At 42.2% G+C, this 23,551-nt stretch overlaps 1 protein-coding gene across 5 annotated transcripts in view; it reads left to right on the forward strand.

Moving 5' to 3' along the window:
• Nucleotides 1-23,551, forward strand: part of CNTLN (centlein) — a 557,312-nt gene that overhangs the window by 350,830 nt on the left and 182,931 nt on the right. For all 5 annotated transcript variants that reach the window (XM_033920529.1, XM_033920556.1, XM_033920539.1 and 2 more), the window contains 3 exons: nucleotides 5,588-5,756; nucleotides 7,870-7,957; nucleotides 17,239-17,453. In XM_033920529.1, coding sequence (XP_033776420.1) covers nucleotides 5,588-5,756; nucleotides 7,870-7,957; nucleotides 17,239-17,453 — 472 coding nt within the window. The remainder of the gene's footprint in view (nucleotides 1-5,587; nucleotides 5,757-7,869; nucleotides 7,958-17,238; nucleotides 17,454-23,551) is intronic.

Genomic DNA, 23,551 nt, shown 5'->3' on the forward strand with positions numbered 1-23,551 from the left:
ACAACCTTGGTACTCCCTTCTACAGCAGCAGGGAGCCATACCTTCTACCAGTTTTTCCTTCTCTGCTTACACAGAGTCAAGGATCTCTGCTTCATCCCAACCTGCAGTCTCTACACCTGACAGCTTGGTACCTCTCAACATAACCCCTCTTCAGTTTTCTCAATCTGTCAGAGACTTTTTAGAGGCTTCTAGAAAGCTCAACACTAGACAATGCTATCTCCAAAAATGGACTAGATTTTCTACATGGTGTTTTTCTCATCATAAGAAGCCTCAGCATTCCTCCTTATCTTCTGTTTTGGACTATCTTTTGCACTTATCCAATTCTGGCCTCAAGTCTACATCTATCCGAGTCCATCTCAGTGCAATTGCGGCTTTCCATTAGCCTATTGAAGGGAAACCCTTCTCTGTTCATCCGGTGGTTTCCAGATTCATGAAAGGACTTTTCAGTGTCAAACCTCCTCTCAAACCACCTCCTGTGGTTTGGGAACTCAATGTTGTCCTTCCTCAACTCATGAAGCCTCCATTTGAACCAATTGATAAGGCTCATCTGAAGTATCTCACTTGGAAAGTGGTGTTTCTCATTGCCCTCACTTCTGCTCGACGAGTTAGTGAGCTGCAAGCTTTAGTTGCTGACCCACCATTCACAGTGTTCCATCATGATAAAGTGGTTCTTTGTACTCATCCTAAATTCCTCCCTAAAGTGGTCTTGGAATTTCATCTCAACCAATCCATCGTTCTTCCAGTGTTTTTTCCAAAGCTTCATTCTCATCCTGGAGAATCAGCTCTTCATACTCTGGACTGTAAACGTGCTTTGGCCTTCTACTTGGAACGCACCAAACCACACAGAACTGCTCCTCAACTTTTTGTTTCCTTCGATCTAAATAAGTTGGGCCATCCTATTTCTAAGCATACCATCTCCAACTGGATGGCGCTTGTATCTCTTTCTGCTATGCTGAGGTTGGATTACCCTTCACAGTAAAGTCACAGCCCATAAAGTCAGAGCAATGGCAGCTTCAGTAGCTTTCCTCAGATCTACACCTATTGAGGAAATTTGTAGAGCTGCTACTTGGTCCTTGGTTCATACCTTCACTTCTCACTATTGTCTGGATTGTTTGGCCAAACAGTATTACAAAATTTATTCTCCTAAATTGCCAACACTCCCACCATCCCATTCTGGTTAGCTTGGAGGTCACCCATATGTGAGAATACCTGCCTGCTTGTCCTGGGATAAAGTACAGTTACTTACCGTAACAGGTGTTATCCAGGGACAGCAGGCAGCTATTCTCACAACCCACCCACCTCCCCTGGTTGGCTTCTCTGCTAGCTATCTGAACTGAGGAGACGCGCCCTGTGCTGGGCTGGAAGGCACGTGTGCATGCGCGGTGTAGGTGACTCGAAACTTCGTGTTTCTTCAAGCAAGTCTGCTTGTGAGGCATCCGCATCCGGGCTCCGCCAGTGATGTCACCCATTTGTGAGAATAGCTGCCTGCTGTCCCTGGATAACACCTGCTACGGTAAGTAACTGTGCTGTTTGTACTATTGATGATTATTAAGTGATATATTTATGATTAATTTGTTTTAAAATATTGATAGACTTATGGTATGTTTGAAAATGAATAAAGATTTTTTAAAAAAAGTTGCAATAGTTATATTCTTAGAGATTTTTTTTAGCTAAAGAGACAACATATCTATGCTCAGTAATGTAAAAATATATTTTGTGTATTTTTCACATGCTTAGGCATCATACAATTCATTCTTACATTTGCAAAACTATTAAAAGTGGGGGTTTATTTGGTGTTTTTTTTAGTTCCCCTTCCATGGAAACTAAAATATAATACTGTGGTACCTCAGAATCCGAACGCCCCAGAACTCGAACAACTTGGAATCCAAACTATTTTTTAAATTAAATTTTGCCCTGGAATCCGAACGCTGCTTTGAAATCCGAACGTACAGGAACTACAAATGTTGCTCAGCCCAAAGTTTCCCCTCTGATGCAGCTTCTTGTTTCCACCTGGGCGGTTCGCGTCAGAGGGAAGCTTTGTTTTGAGCACCGCTTGCCATTGCCAATCTTTATGGCAAGGGCCCAATTTTGCTGTCTATGCCGGTTGGGGTGCCCGATCTTGCTGTCTCTGCCTGGGGGACTCGATTCTGCTGTCTCTGCCAGTGGGGCACGATCCAGTGTGTATACTGTTAAATTTATTTGAAAATCTGAGTTTGTGGGAACAAGGAATGATTTAATCTGGTTTCTATTATTTTCAATGGGAAAAATTGTCTTGGAACTCGATGGTTTTGGAACTTGAATGGGACGGATTAAGTTCAGATTCCGAGGTACCACTGTACTGTCATTCAGCCAGTTCATAACATCAGTGAGGTTCTTGTGTTGGCTGTTTTTTCAAGGTTCCAGCAATTTTGGAATAGTTGTTTGCAGTGGCGTACCAAGAGGGGGCAGTCCTCCCCGGGTGCACGACCCAAGGGGGTGAACAACCGGCTACCCTCCCTATTCTGCCGCTGCTGCCTTTCCTTAAACAGCAACAGCGGCAGTAAACAGGGGTGTCCGCGGGTGCTCACCAGCATTGCTCAGCTTCTGGCCAGCTCCCCTGCAGAAAGCTGTAGGGATGGAGATCTGATAAGTTCTGATCCAGGGCATCAGAACACTGACGGGGTCCGCACGCAGGCGGTTCTGAACGCAAGCCAGGTCGGCACACCGACCTAGGCCCTGTGTGCAGATCTGTGCCTGTGTGTGGATCCAGGCTTGAGTTTGGTTCTGAGGCCCTGTTTCTCATCTCCTCTCCCTCTCCCTCCTGCCACGTATTCATTCTAAGCAAGGACAAGGGTTGCACTTTGAGCAGAAGGCTGAGGCATTCCCTCCTCCCTTGCCATATATTAACCTGACCATACATTTACCCTTTTTCTCTTATCTTGTTTAAGCATCCCTTATATGGGCAACAATCAGACTTTGCCTGAGCAAGGCTAATCAAGAGAGCTTAAGAAGCATGCATTATAACCTTTGGACTGTCACATGCCATAGTAAGATTTGAGACATATCAGAAATGTACACATTGGGATTCACTTTATTGTAACTGTTATTATGTATTCATATGTCACGTGAGTTAGTAGCTTTGAGACAAATGATATAGATAAACAATGGTTTAATCCTCACTGTAAATGCATTATGAAATTATAACCTTGTAGAGCATTAACTAAGTAATTAATGGAGATATGATTCTCAATAAAAAGAGGGAGAGACCATTCATTTGGGGCGTCTCCTCTCGACTCTAAGATTGCGTGTGTGTTTATTGTGGGGCATTCCTACAGAAAGCCACATGTGTCCACTCCTCGCGTGATCTGCAGCTGCGTCGGAAGCATTCTCTCTGACGTCGTGACATCGGAGAGAAGGCTTCCGACGCAGCCACGGATCACACGAGGAGCGGACACCCATGGCTTTTAGCAGGGGAACCGGCCGGACATGCTGGGCAGGGAAGGGGGGGAGGGTAGAAATGCTGGGCAGGGAAGGGGAGGAGGGTAGAAATGCTGCACAGGGAAGTGGGGAGGGTAGAAATGCTGTACAGGGAAGTGGGGAGGGTAGAAATGCTGTAGCAGCAGCACCCAATTGGGGAGAGAGAGGGAAGAAGGGAGAAGGAAGACAAGGGAGAGGAACCAAAGATGCCAAGTCCATGGGAGGGAGGGAAAGGAAAAAAGGAAAGGAGATACCAGTCCATGGAAGGGGAGGAAGAGATGCCATGGCATGAGGGAAGGGAAGGAGATAGAGATACCACACAATGGTGTGGAGTGGGAAGGAAGGAGAGAAGAATAGAAAGAGAGAGATGCCAAAGCATAGGGGAGACAGAAAAATGGAGAGGGGGGTGAAGCTGAAATGAATCATGTGCAAAGGAGAGAAGGGACCCCAGATATACAGTTTATTGAAGGGACATAGAGAGAGAGGGTGGACAGTAGATGGAAGGGGCAGAGAAAGTATGGGCAGTAGAAGGAAGGGGTAGAGAGAGAGGGCAGAAGCTGAGTGGAAGAGGCAAGAAGCTGAGTGGAAGAGGCAAAGAGAGGGCAGATGTTGCATGGAAGGGAGAGAGGATAAACGCTGTATAGAAAGAAGAGAGCAAAGATAAGATGATTAAAGCAGAAACGACAAAAGGTTGAAAGATTTTTTTGTTGCTTTACTTAGAATCAAGTAGTATTGTAACTGTATTGATAAAAGTTTATAAATAGGAAATGGAAATAAGGCAATTTTTTGGACTAAACCCCTTTCCTCAGGACAGGATACCATAACAGCAGTATACTGTACTGTTCTGAAGAAAGATTTGGCCTCTGAAAGCTAATTGAAGAATGGATTGGTCCAATAAAATGGTATTTTCTTATTTCTCATTATTTGTTTTATTTTTATTTGTTAATTTGTAAGGTGGTGATTGTTATGTATAAGTTTCTTCAAATTTACATCTACTGTCTTTATATTTTACACAGTATTAGGGGACATGAGTCACTGTTTCTGTGGTGTTGTATTGTATGCAGAGTCTGGTTTCTTGGCGGTTCAGTTTAACTTTTGTCTACATATTTCTATTTTTAGTTTGTGATTATTCCATATTGGGCGTATCTCTGTTCTGTGTGTATGAAAAGGACATAGTTTTCAGTTGGCATTGACTACAGGATCAATTGACTGTGTGGGATCTGGCTTGTTTAGTTTTACCCATGTATGTGTTGGTATTCTAGTGCTCACTGCAGTGTTTAAGATGCTGCCTTTTCCTAGGTATACTCTTGTGCGATATGTGGATTGTTACTAAAAATCATATTTTTGATATAGATGGGGGGTGTCAAAAAATGATGGGCCCCGGGTGTCACATATGCTAGGTACGCCACTGGTTGTTGGTACTAGGCATTTTTGTCTTATAACAGATGGTATCACAGTATACAGTAATGTCTAGAAATGTAGACTATATTTCAAATCTACGTTTTGAACGATAGATGTAAACCATTGAAATGAAATAAAAGTTTCACGTTTGTTATAAATAAAATGTAGAACTTTATTTAGTTTGTCACCCCAGGATTCTTTATATGGTGCTTTGAGGTAGCACACAAATTTGGGCGTGCATTCAATGTACGAATGAAACTTAATTGATTAATGAGATAATCATCACAGATAATTGACTACTAACATGGATTATCAGCACTAATTGACCCTAATTAGAATTTACACACATTTCTTTTTAGGCCTATTCTATAAAGACATATGTGTAAATTCTAGTGTGTGGAACTGAAAAGGTGTGTGTGGCTGTGAGTGGATTTTGGGTTTTTCTAAAAGTTAAGCACACTATTATAGAATAAGCTCAATCCAAGCACAACTTAAGCACAGGTTTTCATTGGAATAAATGGCTGCGTCTAACTGTTAGTCACGCAGATTGGTGCTACACTGATTCTATGAATCACACCCAACTCTGGAGGCAATTTATAAAATCAAGCTAAGCACCTACCTTTTCAGCAACATATATAGAATTTAACCCTTTAGGTAGAGTACATAATATTAATTCACAGCGTATCCTCATTAAATACTTTCTTCTCTCACTCCTAAATTTTGCTAACAGTGAATCTGAAACAACACATTCTGAAAGTTTGGGAGAAATGATCATGAAAGCATCTGAAGGTGTCAGTCCACTAACTAACCGAGAGGATGTAGTAGAGGAAAAAACAGATGGCAAAATGGAGGAAGAACTTATATTATCAGAAGACAGGACTCCATTCCACCATATGGAGGTATAATATGCATAATCTTTATAAAGATGTTCTTTCATAATGTCATACAAGATACCCCCAGCTTCCTGAACAAAATTTAAAGCATCAGACAGTTGCATATGACAGTCTGCTGGTCACAATGGATGCAGAATCACTATACAGTATTGTTCCCTATAGAGATGTCGTAGCAGCCTCTAATAAATTCCTAAAAGCATCTACTTAGTACCACCAGTATACACAGTTGCTATCACAAAATTAACGAAATGTGTCCTATCCCACAATTACTTCTGCTTCAATAAGGCATTTATTTACAAATTATGGCCACCAGGATGATGCTACGCAATATGTCAACTTCTTTGTGCAGAGCTGGAAGACATTTTTGAATCCATATCAAACTGAACCCTTTAACCCATTTACTGCTCTTACATGATATGATTAACCAAACAAAATTTTACTTTGAAACTGTATTAGAAGCTGACAATGGAATATATCAATTTTAACTTGTTAAGAAAAATAAGGGAGATACTCGGCATTGAATTACCGCAGGATTCTTATTACAAAATTGTGCAGCAGTGTTATAAATCCAAAAAATAAGTTCTGCTTGTAAAATCTTTGATGCAAAGCAAGATAAGGAGGCATGTCATTAGTCCAGTATATTGTCAAATAGCCAAGCATGTATTACCTGATCGCTGAGATTTAGATGTAATTAAAGCTAATCATACTGGCCCTCAGTAATAAACCAAAGTTCAGTCCTGCTGCTCAGTTGAACTTGATGTAAGTTGACATCCTTTAGACCAGTGGTCTTCATTGCAAGGCCCATGAGCCAATTGTGGCCCTTCGAGACCTTTGGGGTGGCCCGTGGATCCTGTCCAGAATTTCATCATTTTTCCCCACCCCCAGCAGGATCTGGCACTTTTTTACCCTTTCTTTTTCTAGCTCTCTTTGGGAGGGAGAGGGTAATACAGAGATGCTGGACTGTGCAAATAAGGAAAAATGGGTAAGAAGATGCCAGGCCTCTGTGGGAAGAAAAAGGGAAAGGGGAGGATAGCAATGCCAGATCACAGGAGAGGAAAGGGAAGGAGAGAGAGATACGGAGCAGGGATGGAAGGAGAGGAGTGAAATATGCCAGACTCCGAGGAGAGAGATAACAGACTACAGGAAGGGAGAGGAGGGAGATGGACCATGGGAAGGGGGAGGGAAGGAAGGAGAGAGTGATGCCAGGAAAGAAGGAGAGAGAGAGAGAGATGCCAGACCACAGTAGTTGGGAGGAAAGATGGGAAGGAGGGGAGAGATGCCAGACTGCAAGAAGAAGAGAGAGATACCAGACCATGAGAAAAAGGGAAGGGAAGGAGAGAGATGTTTGACCACTGGAAGGGGAGGGAAGGGAAGAAGGGGAGAGAGGTATGCCAGACTGTAGGAAGGAGAAGAGAGTGAGATGTCAGACCATGAGAAGGGGATGGGGTTGGGAAGAAAGGAGAGAAGCCAGTGAAGGAGGAGAGTGCCAGACCACAGTAGGACTATGGGAATGAGAGAAGAAAAATGCCAGACCATAGGAAGGGGGAAGACTGAGATGTTAGAACACGGGAGGGGCAGAGAGAGAGGAGATGATGCCCATGGATAGGAGGAGTGGGGAAGAGAAGAGAGATGGAAGAAATGCTGTTTAGGATTGATGGGAATAGGGGAGAAGTAGGGAGAAAATTGGGCCCATGGATGGAGAGGGGACGACATGGAAAAATAGATTGAGAAGGAAGCAGAAAAATGGAAGAAAGTTGAATGTTAATGCCAAAGATGGATGTAGGACAAAAAGTGAAGGACAGAAAAACAACAAATGGATAAAAAGATCCTGTAAACAGAGTTAGGAACACAGACAGAAGGAAGTGCAGCCAGAGACTGGGAAAAGATGATTAGAAAACCAAAATCACCAGACAACAAAGGTAGGAAAAAATGATTTTATTTTCAATTCAGTGATTGAAATATGTCAGTTTTGAGAATTTACATCTGCTGTCTATATTTTGAGAATCTAGCCCTCAGTTTAAGTTGCAATGCAGTAATTGTAACTAACTACTGTATTATATCAATGTGTGCTGTGTTTTATATAAAAGATGTTTAACCATATTGATATTCTAAAATTTAGAGAACACTGGACAAAGAAATGGAACAAACAGCTCTGCGTAAGAAATGTGATCCTCCCAAGATAATTCACCCATTATTAAACATTAAAGGTATGGATGTGTGCAAAATACATGCAGCAGTAAAAGGTTATTTTACCCCATTCAGCAATTCATTTTCATGGCGATTTCTAGTGACGTTTTTAACACACAAAAGTGATTACCGTATTTTCACGTAGATAACGCGCACCCGTGTAAAACGCGCACACGGGTATAGCACGCGGAAAACACAAATTTATGTACAGAAATTTTTATATACCGCGCTCACGGGTATACCGTGCAAGCCGCCCCGACTCTCCTCTGGCTGCCCCAACTCTCCTCTGGCTGCCCCGACTCTCCGTTCACCCACCCCAACTTTCCGTTCACTGCCCCGACTCTCCTCTGGCTGCCCCGACTCTCCTTTCACCCGCCCCGACTTTCCGTTCGCTGCCCCGACTCTCCGTTCGCTGCCCCGACTCTCCTCTGGCTGCCCCCCCTTGAAGTCCTGTCCCCCCTTGAAGGTCTGCTTGTCCCCCCTTGAAGTCCTATCCCCATCCTGAAAGCCTGATGCCCCCCCCGACGCCTGATTCATCATCTGGAAGGACTGCTCGCACCCCCACCGCTCGCACTCCCACCCGAAGAACCGCTCGCACCCCCACAGCCTCCCCCCCTCCCCCATGGAGAAGCTGTCTACCTTGTTTCCGGATGCCAGTGAGCCCAGCTGCTTCCTCTGCCGGCGGTCCCGCCCCTTCTCTGAGCCCTGCGCTATGCTGCTTCCTCTTCCGGCGGTCCCGCCCTTTCTCTGACGTCAGAGAAAGGGCGGGACCGCCGGAAGAGGAAGCAGCGCAGCAGGGCTCAGAGAAGGGGCAGGACCGCCGGCAGAGGAAGCAGCTGGGCTCACTGGCATCCGGAAACAAGGTAGACAGCTTCTCCATGGGGGAGGGGGGGAGGCTGTGGGAGTGCGAGCGGTTCTTTGGGTGGGAGTGCGAGCGGTGGGGGTGCGAGCGGTCCTTCCGGATGATGAATTGGGCGTCGGGCGGGGTGGGAACTATGTAAAAAAATTTTTATATAGCGCGCTCACACGTATACCGCGCAAGGTTATGCACGGTTTGTAAAAACACGTATAACGCGTGCGTTATATGCGTGAAAATATGGTACTGCAAAAGTCCTATTCTCATTTTAGTATGCATAAACCAGTATTTTGTATACACACCTAAGTACCACATTTACAGTGCTGAGCTATATACATCCAAAATTCGAGCACTTGCACTTAATAAGGGGGCACAGTCTGAGCGTATTTTGGGTGTGACTAGGTCTGGTCAAAAAGATAAATATGCATTCCACATTTCAGAAGAGGAATGTATGTTTATGTTTTCTAGCCCAACCTACACAAGCCTAATTGAGAAAAACAATAATATTAAATCACACTCTCAAAAAAGTTCATAGCACAGTAATCATATGAATCATGCAAAACAAACGGAGCTACTTAGAAAATATCTATATTTTCACAAGAAATGTAATCAGATGCCTCTGGTTGAACACCTTAAAGGCTTTCAGTGTAAAAATTACCACGAGGTAGGAAAAAGCCTCAGATCCCCTTCTCCATCAAACCAACATAAAAAAGTGGAGGCTACATGGGGTAAGATTAAATCACTGGCATTAAAAACCTCCTCGTTTAATATTTTACTAAAGAAAAAGCCTTGTGCAATGCAAACCAGAAAGGTATCTGAATTCACCATAAATCCATCATGAAAATAAATATCTGTAGCAACTGGTGCTCAAATAGTCACAATGGAACAATACTCATCTGAGATAGAGGACAGAAAGCACACCACACATCGACAATGGTCAGCGTTTCACTAATCATAAGCTGCCTCAGGATGTAAAGGTGGTTAATCTTTCAGAGTGTACACCTGCTCCAAGGGAGTTCTAGGTTTTTGAAAGTTGCTCATTTTGAACAGCATCCAACTGGAGGGATTAGAAATGTCTCCTCCTTAATCCCCCAGTCTTTTCTGTCCCTTCAAAAACGTTCAATCTACTATAATAAAATGCTAAGCGCGCATGCGCACTCTTACCGCCATGTTCCCTGATCCCTGATCTGTAGTTCTGTTGTCGGCAGAGTGCGCATGCGCGCTAAGGCGCATGAAGTGCGGAGCGGCGGCTGCCGGGAGGAGGGCTTCGCGGCGCTGCGCTGGAAGCAGCTGCCGGGAGGAGGACCGAGCCGCTGAGGGTCGGACGCTGCTCCCGTGAGGATTGCGGCCGGCTGTATCAAACTTCGCAGGCCGCCTAGCACCTCAGTAGAATGGTTCCTCTGACATACGCGATCGCGTCAGAGGGAATGTGCTTCCGAGGGGCAGAGCGGCCTATGAGGTTTGCAAAAGCCGGCCGCGATGCTCACAACGCTGCATACTGGACCGGGGAAACAGGTAGGAGCAGGGAGGAGGTGCTACTGGACCAGGGGAGCAGGGAAGAGGGACAGGGGGAGCAGGGAAGAGGTGCTACTGGACCTGGGGAGCAGGGAAGAGGGACAGGGGGAGCAGGGAAGAGGTGCTACTGGACCAGGGGAGCAATGAAGAGGGATAGGGGGAGCAGGGAAGAGGTGCTGCTGGACCGGGGGAACAGGGAAGAGGTGCTACTGGATGAGGGAAGCAGGGAAGAGGTACTACTGGGCCAGGGGAGCAAGGAAGAGGTGTTGCTGGACAGGGAAGTGGAGTGGGGAGGGAAATGCTGCTGGTGAGAAAAGGGGGCTCGGGCTGAAAGGAAACAGATGGGAGAAGGGGGCTGGAAGGGTAGAAATGGGTTTGGAGCTGGGGCTGAAAATAGGGGACATGTGAGGGAAGGAGGCTTTACTAGCACCCGTTAATGTAATGGGCTAAAACACTAGTTATTATATAAATCATATTAACTCTAACCTCCACAATTCCCCCAAACGATCTTAAAACTGCTTTTCTTGTAATAATAATGCTATTCCCATACTAATTCAAAATGGTGCTTGCTTCTTGAGGACTCCTGTTTTAAAGAATACACGACCTTGTCTCACAATCAAGTGCTCCTACATCATATTGTTACATTAATGAATATAAGAATAGCCATACTGGGTCAGACCAATGGTCCATCTAGCCCAGTTTCCTGTTTTCAATAATGGCCAATCCAGGTCACAGGTACCTGGCAGAAACCCAGATAGTAGCAACTTTCTATATTACCTAGCCAGGGCAAGCAGTAACTTCCTCCATGACTGTCTCAATAACGGGCTATCAATGTTTCCTCTGGGAACTTGTCCAAACCTTTCTTAAGCCGAGCTACGCTAACCAGTGTTACCATGTTCCAGAACTTAACTATTCTTTGAGTAGCAAAATATGTCCTCCTATTTGTATTAAAAGTATTTCTCATGTAATATCTTTGAGTGTCCCTTGTTTTTTGTACTTTTTGAAAGGGTGAAAAATCTATTCACTCGTACCCATTCTACACCATTCAGGATTTTGTCAATCTCAATCGCATCCCCCCCCACCCCTCAGCTGTCTTTTCCAAGCTGAAGAGCCCCATCCCCTTTATCATTTTGATCGCTCTTCTTTGAACCTTTTCTAATTCCGCTATATCTTTTTTTAAATATGGTGACCAGAACTGTGTGTAATACTCAAGTGAGGTCGCACCATGAAGCAATATAGAGGTATTATAATATTCTTGGTCTTATTTACCATCCATTTCCTAATAATTCCTAGCACCTGGTTTGCTTTTTTTGCTGCAGCCGCACAATGGGTGGAAGATTTCAGTATAATAGTTTACTCTATTTTGTCCGGCATTGAAGTCAGGTGTCTACAATGACACCTAGATCTTTTTCTTGGTTGCTTACTCTTAAAGTAGACCCTAGGGCAGTGTCTCTCAAATTGTGTGCCACGAAGAGATTAAGGGTGTACCACGAGAGATCCCAGAATTTTAAAATTCCCTTCATAAGTGTAAATAGAATAGTGTCATGTACACAAGAATCTGTCAATGTTGTGAGCCGTCTGTGTGCATAAGGATACAACCGCCCAGACATATATCATTCTTTAATGTGATTGATCCTTGAAAGCTAACAACAAATAACTTTATTTTTTATGCAGTAGCTATTCTAACTTGATCAACAAAGTAAGCAAGGCTTCATTACCGTTTAGATTTTCTTATCTTTGCAAACTTGGATTTTCAGCTCTGACAGAAATTAACCCTCTCCTTTACTAATGCGTAGCTTGAGTTTTAGTGTCAGCAGCAGCAGTAACTGCTCTGACACTCATAGGAATTCTATGAGCATCTGAGCAGTTACCACCGCTACCAGCACTAAAACCCGCATAGCGCATTAGTAAAGTAGGGGGTAAATCGAAAAAAAAGAGATTGACTGCAGATGATGGATGATGAAATGCAGTTTGCCTGTTGACTATCGAGCCGTGTTTTGCACATCCATTTCATTGATTAGCAATTCTATTCTATCTACTTTAGTTTCAGCATTGTTACAATTACCCAAGCATAGCTTAAAGATCTTTAAATAATTCTTAACCCCCTTTTACAATTGGGGAGATCATTGCATTGGGTGCCCGGTCCAGGGCCGTTGGTCCCTATCTCAGAGAAAGTGTTTCATAAATCATTTGGTATGCCAAGCTATTCATTTGCTGTTATAGGCCCTGGAGAAGTCACTGGAAAGCAAGGCGGTCAGGGTCTGCTCACCCTGTTACACCTTGAGGCTCAGCTTCTCTTTTGATGGGCAGAAGCTCATCTTCAAGCATTCTCCACCGTGCACGTAGTGGGAGTGGAGAATGTTCAGGCTGACTGTCTCAGCCAGCAGACACTAAACACAGGGGAATGGTCACTGTCCCCACAATCATTGTTTGGCAGTAGGGTTGCCTGCTAATGGATCTGATGGCTTCGGCTGGAAACATAAAAGTGGATTGCTTTTACAGCTGAATATACGAGACTGGAAGCACTAAGCTGGAAGCGCTAGTCCAACCTTGGCTGGAGAATAGGCTCTTGTATGTTTTTTCCCCCCATGGCTCATGCTAGGTTGAGTCATTCACAGGATTGTGACTCATCTGGGGTTGGTAGTCCTCGTTGAACCAGATTGGCCTCACAGGCCTTAGTATGCAGACGTAGTTCATCTACAGAGAGCCGAAGGCTTCAGATTTCCAGTTTTGGTAGATGTTGTGGCAGGGAAGACTGTGTGATTACTGAGAAGGTAACAGGGAGCACAATAACAGAGGGTTTAACACACACATCTGTGGTGCCACAGCAGAGAAGTATACCTCAAGCTGTGCCCAAGAGGAAAAAAGTGCCTGAAATCACTGTACAGCCTAGGATTAAACCAGCAGGTACCTTGTTACTTCCCAGGTCCACAAACAAGCCTGTCACTGCTCATATAAAACAAGAGAAACAGACCAGAAAGGGTTAAATACCAAAGCACAAGCAATGAGACCTATAGCTAAGCAGAGAACTGTTTCAATCCCAAGCAGAGTTGTGCAGAGCCCTCAGCCATTCAGAGAGAGGAACACAGCTGGGGTTGATAATAATCTGGTATCTCTGGAAAGGTACTTTACCCACTAGAGGAGAATAGCAGTGGCAAAACCCTGTGGAAGCAGAGTGGAAAAGACAGCTATAGAGAAACTGCAGAACCCAGCTTCAATAGAACCTCAGGTATTCTCAGAAAATGAGGAAATGCTGTGGGCAGTGTTAATTGCATTACATTACATTATATTGGTGACTTCTATTCCGCCTGTACCTTGCAATTCTAAGCGGATCACAGTATAATATAGCTGGACATTTCCAGGAAGTTACAGTTTACAGTATAAGATAGCTGGACATTTCCAGGAAGTTACAAATTATAATATAAGATAGCTGGACATTTCCAGAAAGTTACAATTTAGGGGGCGCTTACACAGTTGATGCAGGAGAGTTACAATTTTGGGGGCGTTAACTAGTGGAGGCGAAGGGAAGAAAATTGAGGAAGGGGAGAATTAAGGCTTACTAGAAGGGAAGAAGAAGTTTAAGGGTTGGTTACTTGATAGGATCATTGGGGAGATATTAGTGGAGGGGTGGGAGGTCAGCGGTAGTTTGTGTAGAGGGGGGAGGATGCGAGGGGGGGATGTGAAGGTTGTATAGTCTTTTTGAATAGCATTTTTGAAATGTCTGAAATGGACACTGATTGAGGGTGTTAAAATTCTGCTCTGCTGTATGAAATGAAACAGACGTTTGTGTACAGAACTTGTGCTGAGTAAAACTAAACTCTAGAAGTTTGATGAAGAAAACTGCTTACAGTTTGTTTTAAGTTATTTTGATCTGGCAGGACTGTTATCAATGAAACAAACAGGGCTGTACAAGTAAGTCTGAAACTGCTTGGCAATAGGCAAACAGACTAATTTGAAGTTACTCACTGTGGAGAAGATCCAATGGGATAGTACAATATCTTTGGGTGGGATCCATTTCTGGTCAAAGGTCGGAACAATCCCATAAACTAATTTTAAACCAGAGTTTTAAACTAGTGTAGTGCTTCAATTTGAGGTTGAAGTTGTGTGAGCCAGCAGGGCTTGTATGCTAAGCTAAAGCATGAGCCAGTGTGCCTAAAAGCAAGGTGGCAGAGTTAAAGCATGAGGCCTAGCTCTGGTCAGAACTTTTGATAGTCATGACCATAAACCATCCTTGTGAGAGAAATACTTCACTGTTCTGAAGAGAAATTTAAAGTCGGATATGTTTTACTATGAACTGTTTTTTTTTTTAGATAAATGCACAAGTCTGCTAAAGGAGAAGATCCTGTATTTTTGTTTTGCATTGAAACACTTTTGATTAACCTTTTGAGCATTTATGCAAAAGAGAGAGTGAATAAACTGCTTTTGATTATTCATTTTGAGTACTGTATCTAATAAGCAGCCTGTTCCACTAAATCTATTATTGGACAAACCGCTCGGTCCAGAATCAGTGATCAGGGCAACCCTGCTAGGCATATGGCAAGAGCCAGCACACGGCCACAATCTTCTAACTCAGGGTCTGGTGCTTATAGAGAATCCAGAACCCTTTGGGCTTACAGCATGACTTTTGAGTAGGCTGCACTAGTAAGCAAGGGATACTCAGAGATGGTCATTACCACTCTGCTTAGAGCTAAAAAGCCTTCAGCTGCTGTGGCCTATGCTAAGGCCTGGAGGACATTTCAACACAGGTGTGCTAAGGACTATGTAGAGCACTTACAAGCCCCGATCTTACTAGTCCTGGTGTTTTTGCAAGAGGGACTTCAGAGGGGTCTTTCTGTGGGATCTCTGAGAGTGCAGATAGTAGGCCTTTCATGTTTATGAACTCAGGAAGAGATGATTTCTCTTGCCTTGCATCCAGACGTGGCAATATTTTTCAAATGGACTCTCCATTTGTATCCTCTGGTGCAGCTCGCTTTTCCATCCTGGAATCTTAACATCATCTTGCAAGGTCTCAGCAAGGCTCCATATGAGCACTTACAGGAGTCTCTCCTGCTGGATCTTACAGTCGACACAATGTTGCTGGTGGTGATTGCATCTGCAGGAAGAGTCTCTGAATTGCAATCACTCTTTTGCAGGGAGCCATTCCTGAAGATTATAGAAGCAGGGTTTTCCTTGCGCACATTCCATCTTTCTTATGGACAGTGGTTTCAGCCTTCCATGTCAATCAAGAAGTCCAGTTGCCCATGTTTCATCCCATGGGGTCAAAGAAAAAGGACAAAATATTGAAGTTGCTGGACATCAGGAGAGTTCTTCTCCGTTATCTTGAAGTTAGCAATGAATTTTGAGTCCCAAATCATCTTTTTGTTCTGATGAGTCCAGCTAAGCGAGGGAAGACTGTGTCTAAGGCTTCTATATACAGATGGATTAGAATTGTGATTTCTCCTGAGTGCATCGGTTACAGTAAGCAGCCTCCAATCTCAGTGAAAGCTCATTTCACCAGAGGTATGGCTTCCTCATGGGCGGAGGCTCAGGCAGTTTTGCCTGAGATTTGTAGAGTATTCTTCATACCTTTACCAAGTTTTATAGAGTGGACATGGCAGCTAGGAAGGACACTGTTGTTGAGTCTCCATGTTGAAAGCAGGCTCAGTAGTCCTACCCTAGATTCAGGGGACTGCTTTGGTACATCCCTAGCATTCAGAACTATAAGATACATTGCACTAAAATGAAAGATTAGGTTCTTACCTTGATAATCTTCTTTCTTGTAGATAAGTCTAGCAGTCCTGAAGCCCCGCCCTGTAGGTGGGCTTTGTCTGCTTTCTGCCTGGATTGAAGAATTTCTCTGTCTCTCAACTAAGATGTGTGAAAAAAAAAAAGAAAGAGAAAGTACAGCTGCTTGATAGCAGGACACGTGAATAGCTTTGAGCTCCATGAATGTTAGTGCTGGTTGCACGCAGTGTTTTGTCATAGGTTTTACCAATGTTACTTAAGTACTATCTGCTAATTTTCAGCAATGATAATCTGTAAGTATTACTGAAAATTAGTGGATAGTCTCAAACAAGCGATTTAACTGGTCAGCTTCATTTCTTAGCTATTGCTACTAACAGGGGTTCATAGAGTATTCAGCCTTGAGCACTGAAGCATTTGCAATCTAATATATTTTATTAATTTTTTAAAATTACTATTCACAAGAGAGCATTTTAGACTTCTAGGTTTTGAAATACAACTTCTTTGGGCCTGATTCTATAAATGGTGCCTAAGTTAAACGCCTCCAGGTGCTCTAATCATGGACACCTAGCAATGCCTAACTTAGTTCTGTGGACAACTTAACTGTTTTTAATTGGTTTAAATGGCATGCTAATTGACCACTCCATTAAAAATCAATTAAAAACAGTTTAATGATCAATTTAGATTATATGCAGATATCCACGCAACACCTGTCAAAGTGCCCTTTGACACCTACCTGAAAAGTAAACATGGTTAGGGGTGGAGAATGGGCGTGGTTGACTTAGACATCACTAGGCATTGTAGTTAGGCGCCAGTAAATTAGGCCAGGAAAACCCCGGCCTAATACACTGGCATCTACCACAAGGATGTCTAGTGACACTCGAGCATACCTCGACACCGCTAGGCGTGATTATCTATAAAGGTCACCTGTCGATTGATTGACAGCTGCGCAGAGCAGCGCCTACAAGTGAGGCACTTATAGGTGCCATTTATAGAATCGGGCTCTTTGTGTTTTGGAGGCAGCAATTGTAACAATCAGACAAAAGGAAGTCCTTTTCCAAGGCAAACATTTGAAGCTGTGTCTCCTCATCTTATTCTCAGTTGTTGTTTTGTTTTTTTACTTTTACTTCTACCCCTAATATTACAGAGTAATTGATTTTTCATACTTAAATGATTTCATGTTATAATTGCCCTCATTGATATGTTCAGTTAACAGAGAGAAGAGAAAAAATGTCCAGCGAACAGGTTCTCTTTTTTCATTACGAGAGAGAATTTATTCCTTACAGCAGCAGGTAGCTGTTTTACAGAATGGAAGAAGAGCAACTGCCTTGTCTGCTAAAGAATTTAAGAAGGCTAATATAAAGCTAACATCTCAGTTGCAGCTGGCAAACCAAAGACTTACAATCAGCAAACAGATGGCACAGGTAAGGGCTCTAGGATTACAATACACATTGAATTTTTGTACTGAATTAATTCCATTTCATAAGTCAAAGAACCTATATCCTGGAAGTCTTTACAACAGTATACAATGAGAAGAATAATGGCACACAATTGAATTACAGATAAATATTTCTTCAGTAGGTATAGTGATGTCACAAACTAGGAGAACAAAGTTGAAGATAAATATGTATTGTAATCAAAGACTAAGGTGAAATTATAGGCTTCATGTGCAGAAGAGGGGCGTATTTACTTTTTATATAATGCTCTTGAGGGATTCAGATCAATTTTATAATCCTTTCTGTTGCCCTTATTTTCAAACTTTTAGCCAGATTTTAATATAATTGCCCTAGCTCTGCATTCTTCTAACATTTTTGCCCTTTGTCTTACCATGGTAACCCATGAAAATGTGTTTTAGTACTGGTTTGTGAAAGTTAGGTAAGAGATTCAAATAAGCTCTTAAGTCATTTATATCTTTAGCTAAAGTTCACATGAAATTTCTATTGCTTTGTCAGAGCCAGAAATTTCACACATTCTCGACTATGGCAACATATGAAAAATAAATTGTTCTTCATATAGCAGCACAAAAAAAAGGCTCTCTAGCCTGAACTAGAGGCTCCCCTGAATCCCCTCTACCAGGAAGACCTTAATTCCCTGGTGAACAAATGGTCCTGACACCTCCTTCCCCAGCTTTATCATAGGATTAAAAAGTTAAATTCCCTTTCATTTCTTAAAACAAAAGGAATTGACCCCAAAATATCCACAAAGAAGAAAATCCAGAGAAAACCAAAAAACTCTGTGTAGTGACGATGTTCCCAAATGGACTTTATTTGAAAGTATCTAAGTTCCAAAGGTACACTAAAATCATCCACATAAAATAATTCCATCCACATAAAAATAAATTCATCCACATAAAAGCCTTAAAGGACCTAGTCCGCTAGGGATACAGGATCCAACATGGTCCGTGTTTCGACAAAAAGTCTTCTTCAGGGGTCCCTGGGGGTCCTATAAAGGTGAGTACGTGGGAAACAATTGTGTGATGAACCGGAAGTGAGACACTACTTGCATTTGCAATGGAAAAGCTTTTCCATATCAAATGCAAGCAGTGTCTCACTTCATGTTCACCACACCACACAATTGTTTCCCACAATTGTTTCCCCACACAATTGTTTCCCACATGTTGGGTCCTGTATCCCTAGCGGACTAGGTCCTTTAAGACTCGTATGTGGATGATTTACTTTTATGTGGATGGAATTATTTTATGTGGATGATTTTAGTGTACCTTTGGAACTTTGATACTTTCAAATAAAGTCCATTTGGGAACATCGTCACTCCACAGAGTTTTTTTGGTTTTCTCTTCCATTTCTTAAGCCTGCCCCTTTGACAAGTAATTCTGGGAGGAGGGTCAGCCCAGCCTGTTCTCCCTGCCTTCTTTTGGCATGTCGGCATTCTGGTTCAACTCAAGGGGTGTGAGGGTAGGAGTTAACTCTACTATTACTACTACTACTACTACTACTTATTTCTATAGCACTGCTTGACATATGCAGCGCTGTATCCCTAGCTGTATATTATGGCATCAGATTGCTAAATAAGTCAAGGAGTAGCCTATGGTTCGTGCAGTGGGCTGAGAACCTGGGGAACTTGGTTTGATTCAAAAAAATATATACCAACTTAACTCTAAAAATATTTTTTGAAAATCATTTCATGAAATATTGCAACTACTGAATTTAATATAAGGAGGAAAAAAGCCTCAGAACCCCGTCTTTTGACAGATGAAATCTTGCTGAAAGACTGGAAAGGGTAAGTATCTCACTGGCTTATAAAAAAAAAAAAAAAAAACCTCCTTAAACAGTGTTGATAAATGCTTGTTTGAATGAAGTCATATAAACGTTAAAGTCCATTAAATTGTGGTAAAGGTACATAGCCCAGCAAACACTTTTTCAACAAGCTTATAAATACAGCTACAGCAACTTATCTTTTGAAACAGCTGTGCTAGGCCACTTGTGCATTTATCAACACTGTTTAAGGAGGATTTTTTAATAAGCTAGGATACTTTTTACTGAAGTTTTGTGGCTCATTGAGCCCTTTGATTTCATGTCATGTCAAAGGCAGTACTGAAAGGTTATAAAAAATAACCTTGATGTAATCAGATAATTTCAAGCTCTGACCTGCATAATCGATGCATCCAGTGTCTGGGTCATGATCATCAGGACATTAACAGTGTCCTCTGTCTCCATATGCTAAAGTGGTCACTCAAAGCCTGGAAATTTCAATTTGAAAAACTTTTTCATACTGTGTCAGCAGTGACATCGAGCGTGACAGGTGACTCGAAACCCAACACTCAGCTTCCTACAACTCAGGCATTGACATCAGCGCCAGGTGCATTGACACAGTATCGGAAGTGTTGAACATCAGGTTCCTTACTGTACTGGGACTCTACGTCATCTTCATCAATGCATTGAGTATCAAAGGACATAGTACGTTAGAGAGCTAAGAAGCACAAACATTCTTCCCCTTCTAGGCATACCACTGTGTCCTCCCTAGTGTTGACTTTTATCAATGCATAATAAGCAATATCGCTTGTATGACATTCGCCTTTCATCCAGAGGATTTCTCCTCACAGGTGTGCCTTGACACCAGGGTCTCCCATACTTCACCAACCAGTACAGCAGACTGCTTTGATATTAATGTCTCTTGTGGTACCAGCACTAACTCTCCAGAAGGAGATCTGGCCTATGCATAGACAAGAGCTTTCGGGGATATTGCACTCGCAGTCTTCAAAGGCGTTAAATGCTTCCATGCCTGACTTAGCCCAGCTCGAGGATACATCGGAGCATCGATCAAGGACAAGGTCAAGAACACCTACTCGGCATTGAGCATCAGAGTTGGCACGAACTCACTCAACGCATGCATCACCATTGGTGAAGGAGTTATCTCCTGCCTCAGAACATCGACCTCCACTTCAGTGCTCCTTGATGTACAGTTAACTATCCTCTTGACACACACTCACTGATTCATCTAGTAGGGAGTATTTCGAGGAGTTTGACTCAGATATCTAACCTATCAGTTGAGGACTTGCCAGATTACTCAGCAGAAGAATCCTACAGTATACCTACTGATTCTTCCCCTCCTCCTCAATGAGACATATCTCCAGGAAGTTTATTTTGTACTGAATTTAAAAGACAGCTGGAACAGGCTTTGCCTATCAAGATGGAAACAATCTTTCTGAACTGCTTGACTTTGAAGCATCACTAAACTGGGAGACTCCCTTATCAGTCTAGGTAGCTCCTAGAAAGATTGACACAATGTACAGAATTCAAACATGTCCAGGATTTGAAAGACCTCAACTTCAACACACTTTATTAGTTGTGGAATCTGCCCTCAAGTGTTTACACAGCTCACAATCTTACACAGCTCACAATCTTACACTTCTTTTCCTCCAGGCAGGAAAGCCAGAGCACACTTTCAGTCATCTATGTTCAGTATTCTATGTTCCTTAACAGAATTATGGACTACCAACTTTACATGTCCATTTACTTCAATTCTTTACTAAAGCAATTATAAAATGTGAATAATTTCTTCCCACAGACAAACTAAAACAATTTCAACAATTATCTAAGAACTTGTTTACTACTAGAATGTTCATGACTAGAGCAGCTTTCGATACTTTTGATGTGTTTTCCAGAAGGTCTGCAGTAGCAATCACAATATACCGTTTGGCTTGGTTTTGAGTTTCTGATCTGGAAACTTCAGTTGAAGAATGCCATTCCAATGTGCCTTGTAAGGGAGATCACCTATTTAGAGAAAAAATTGAAGAAACTATGACAACTTTACCTAAACCACAGACCTCTCAATCTTCATCATCATCCATATTCCAGAAGTTAGTCTACCTCATCCAGATGTTCTAAGCATTTCCTTCATTTCATCGTATCGGGAGAACACTACTCAAACTTCACCAGAATTGGGACACCATGATCCTCATAACATCTTGTTGGCCACGTCAACTGTGGTTTCCATTTCACCTAGAACTCTTGACTCAGGAACCATGCCTGTTGCAACTGTTTCCAATGCTACTAATGCAGAACGAAGGATTCCTCCTGATTGCTTTGAAAAACTGCATGGACAAACTTCCTAGCCCCCCTCATTCCTTTCTTCCATCTCTGGTCACTGTGCCCTAAGCTAACACATTGTTACATGATGTCTAATGCATTGAAGTAAATAATGATCTCAGCTAGTCCAAATGTAAATGCTGACAGGAGTAAAACCAATAGCACTTGATTTATAAGTCATTGTAGAGTTGCTAATGTTAAGGAAAATTACTAATGACAAATCACATGAACAGTGAACCAAATATGGACTTAGTGGCAAAATGCAGTCATATGCAATTTATCATTGAAGTAATTGTAATTGGAAGATGTACTAACTTATGTATGACTAATAATAAATGACATAATGTCATGAAGTTAAAAAATATTCCACTTAATACTGTTACCTCTTCAAATGGATGAGATTTGCTTCCTAGTGTGCACTACATTCTCTTGAACCTTTCACATGTCCACTTCCATCCTGGACTGTCTTCTTCACAAATCTAACTGTAGTCTAAAAACCAACTTGGTTTGAGTGCCGCTCAGTGCTATCAGTGTGTTTCACTCTCACTTGGACAAGAAACCTCTTTTTCTTTACCCTTTAACATTCAGGTTTATGAAAGGACTTTACTACATGAAACCACCTATCAAGTCTCTACCTGTTGCTTGGGATCATAACATTGTAGCTATCTACCTTTATGAAATCTCCATTTCAGTCACTTACAATTTGCTATCTCAAACTTTGAAAGTTTTTCTCATTGCACTCATATCTGTACTCCAAGTGAATGAACATCAAACACTTGTGTCTGAACCTTCCTAAACAAGATTCTACAATGACAGAGTAGTGTTTCAAATGACTCCAAAATTCCTCCACCAAAGTCATCTCAGAATTTCACCTCAACCAGTTCATAGTTTTACCTGTTTTCTTTCTAAAACCACATTTCCAAAATGGGGATGCACCTTAGACTTCATACATGCTCTAGCATACTACCTAAACTGGACTAAACCTTATAGAAGATTCTTTCAGTTCTTTGTGTCTTTCAGCCCAGCAGACTTGGAATTCATGTTACTAAGAGGACTTTGCTGGTGGACTGTATCTCCTTTATATATATATACTCAGGCTAGACCAGTGGTCTCAAACTCAAACCCTTTGCAGGGCCACATTTTGGATTTGTAGGTACTTGGAGGGCCTCAGAAAAAATAGTTAATGTCTTATTAAAGAAATGACAATTTTGCATGAGGTAAAACTCTTTATAGTTTATAAATCTCTTCTTTTGGCTAAGTCTTAATAATAATATTATAGCTAAAGAGACATATGATCAAGAAACTGTTTTATTTTACTTTTGTGATTATGATAAACATACCGAGGGTCTCAAAATAGTACCTAGCAGGCTGCATGTGGTCCCCAGGCTGCGAGTTTGAGACCACTGGGTTAGACTGATGCTGTAGGGCTGTGCAATAGCCCACAAGGCCCAGGTTATGGCTGCCTCAGTAGCTCATTCCTGTACTGCATTTATTGATTAAATCTGTAAAGAGGCTAGTTGGTCCTTAATCCATATGTCTACTTCTCACAATTGTTTAGAGACAGTCGGTTTGAGCAAGCAGTTCTTCAAATCTTTTTTACTTCCTGAGCACCAATTTTCCCTCCAACCCTCTTGGGTTTTATCAGACTTTTGTATATTCTCTTTCAGAGACATGATTCTGACAGCTTGGGAGTCCCACAAGTGAGATTAATGCCTGCTTGTTCTCGGAGAAAGCAAAGATACTTGCTTGTAGCAGGTGTTCTCTGAAGACAGCAGGCATATATTCTCACAACCAGACCACCTCCCGTAATAGGTTCCTTAGCTTTCTTACTGAACTGATGGCTATGTTTCAAGGGTCTGTCTTCTATTGGTATAGCAGAAAAAAAGCCTCTTTCAAAGTTAAGAAGAGAAGAGATTCCACAAATTCATTTAATTTAGAAAGAAGTTTAGCCTATGTTACAGGTATATTCTATGACT

This window comes from Geotrypetes seraphini, chromosome 1 (genome assembly GCF_902459505.1).
Source record: "Geotrypetes seraphini chromosome 1, aGeoSer1.1, whole genome shotgun sequence".
NCBI lineage: Eukaryota > Metazoa > Chordata > Amphibia > Gymnophiona > Dermophiidae > Geotrypetes > Geotrypetes seraphini.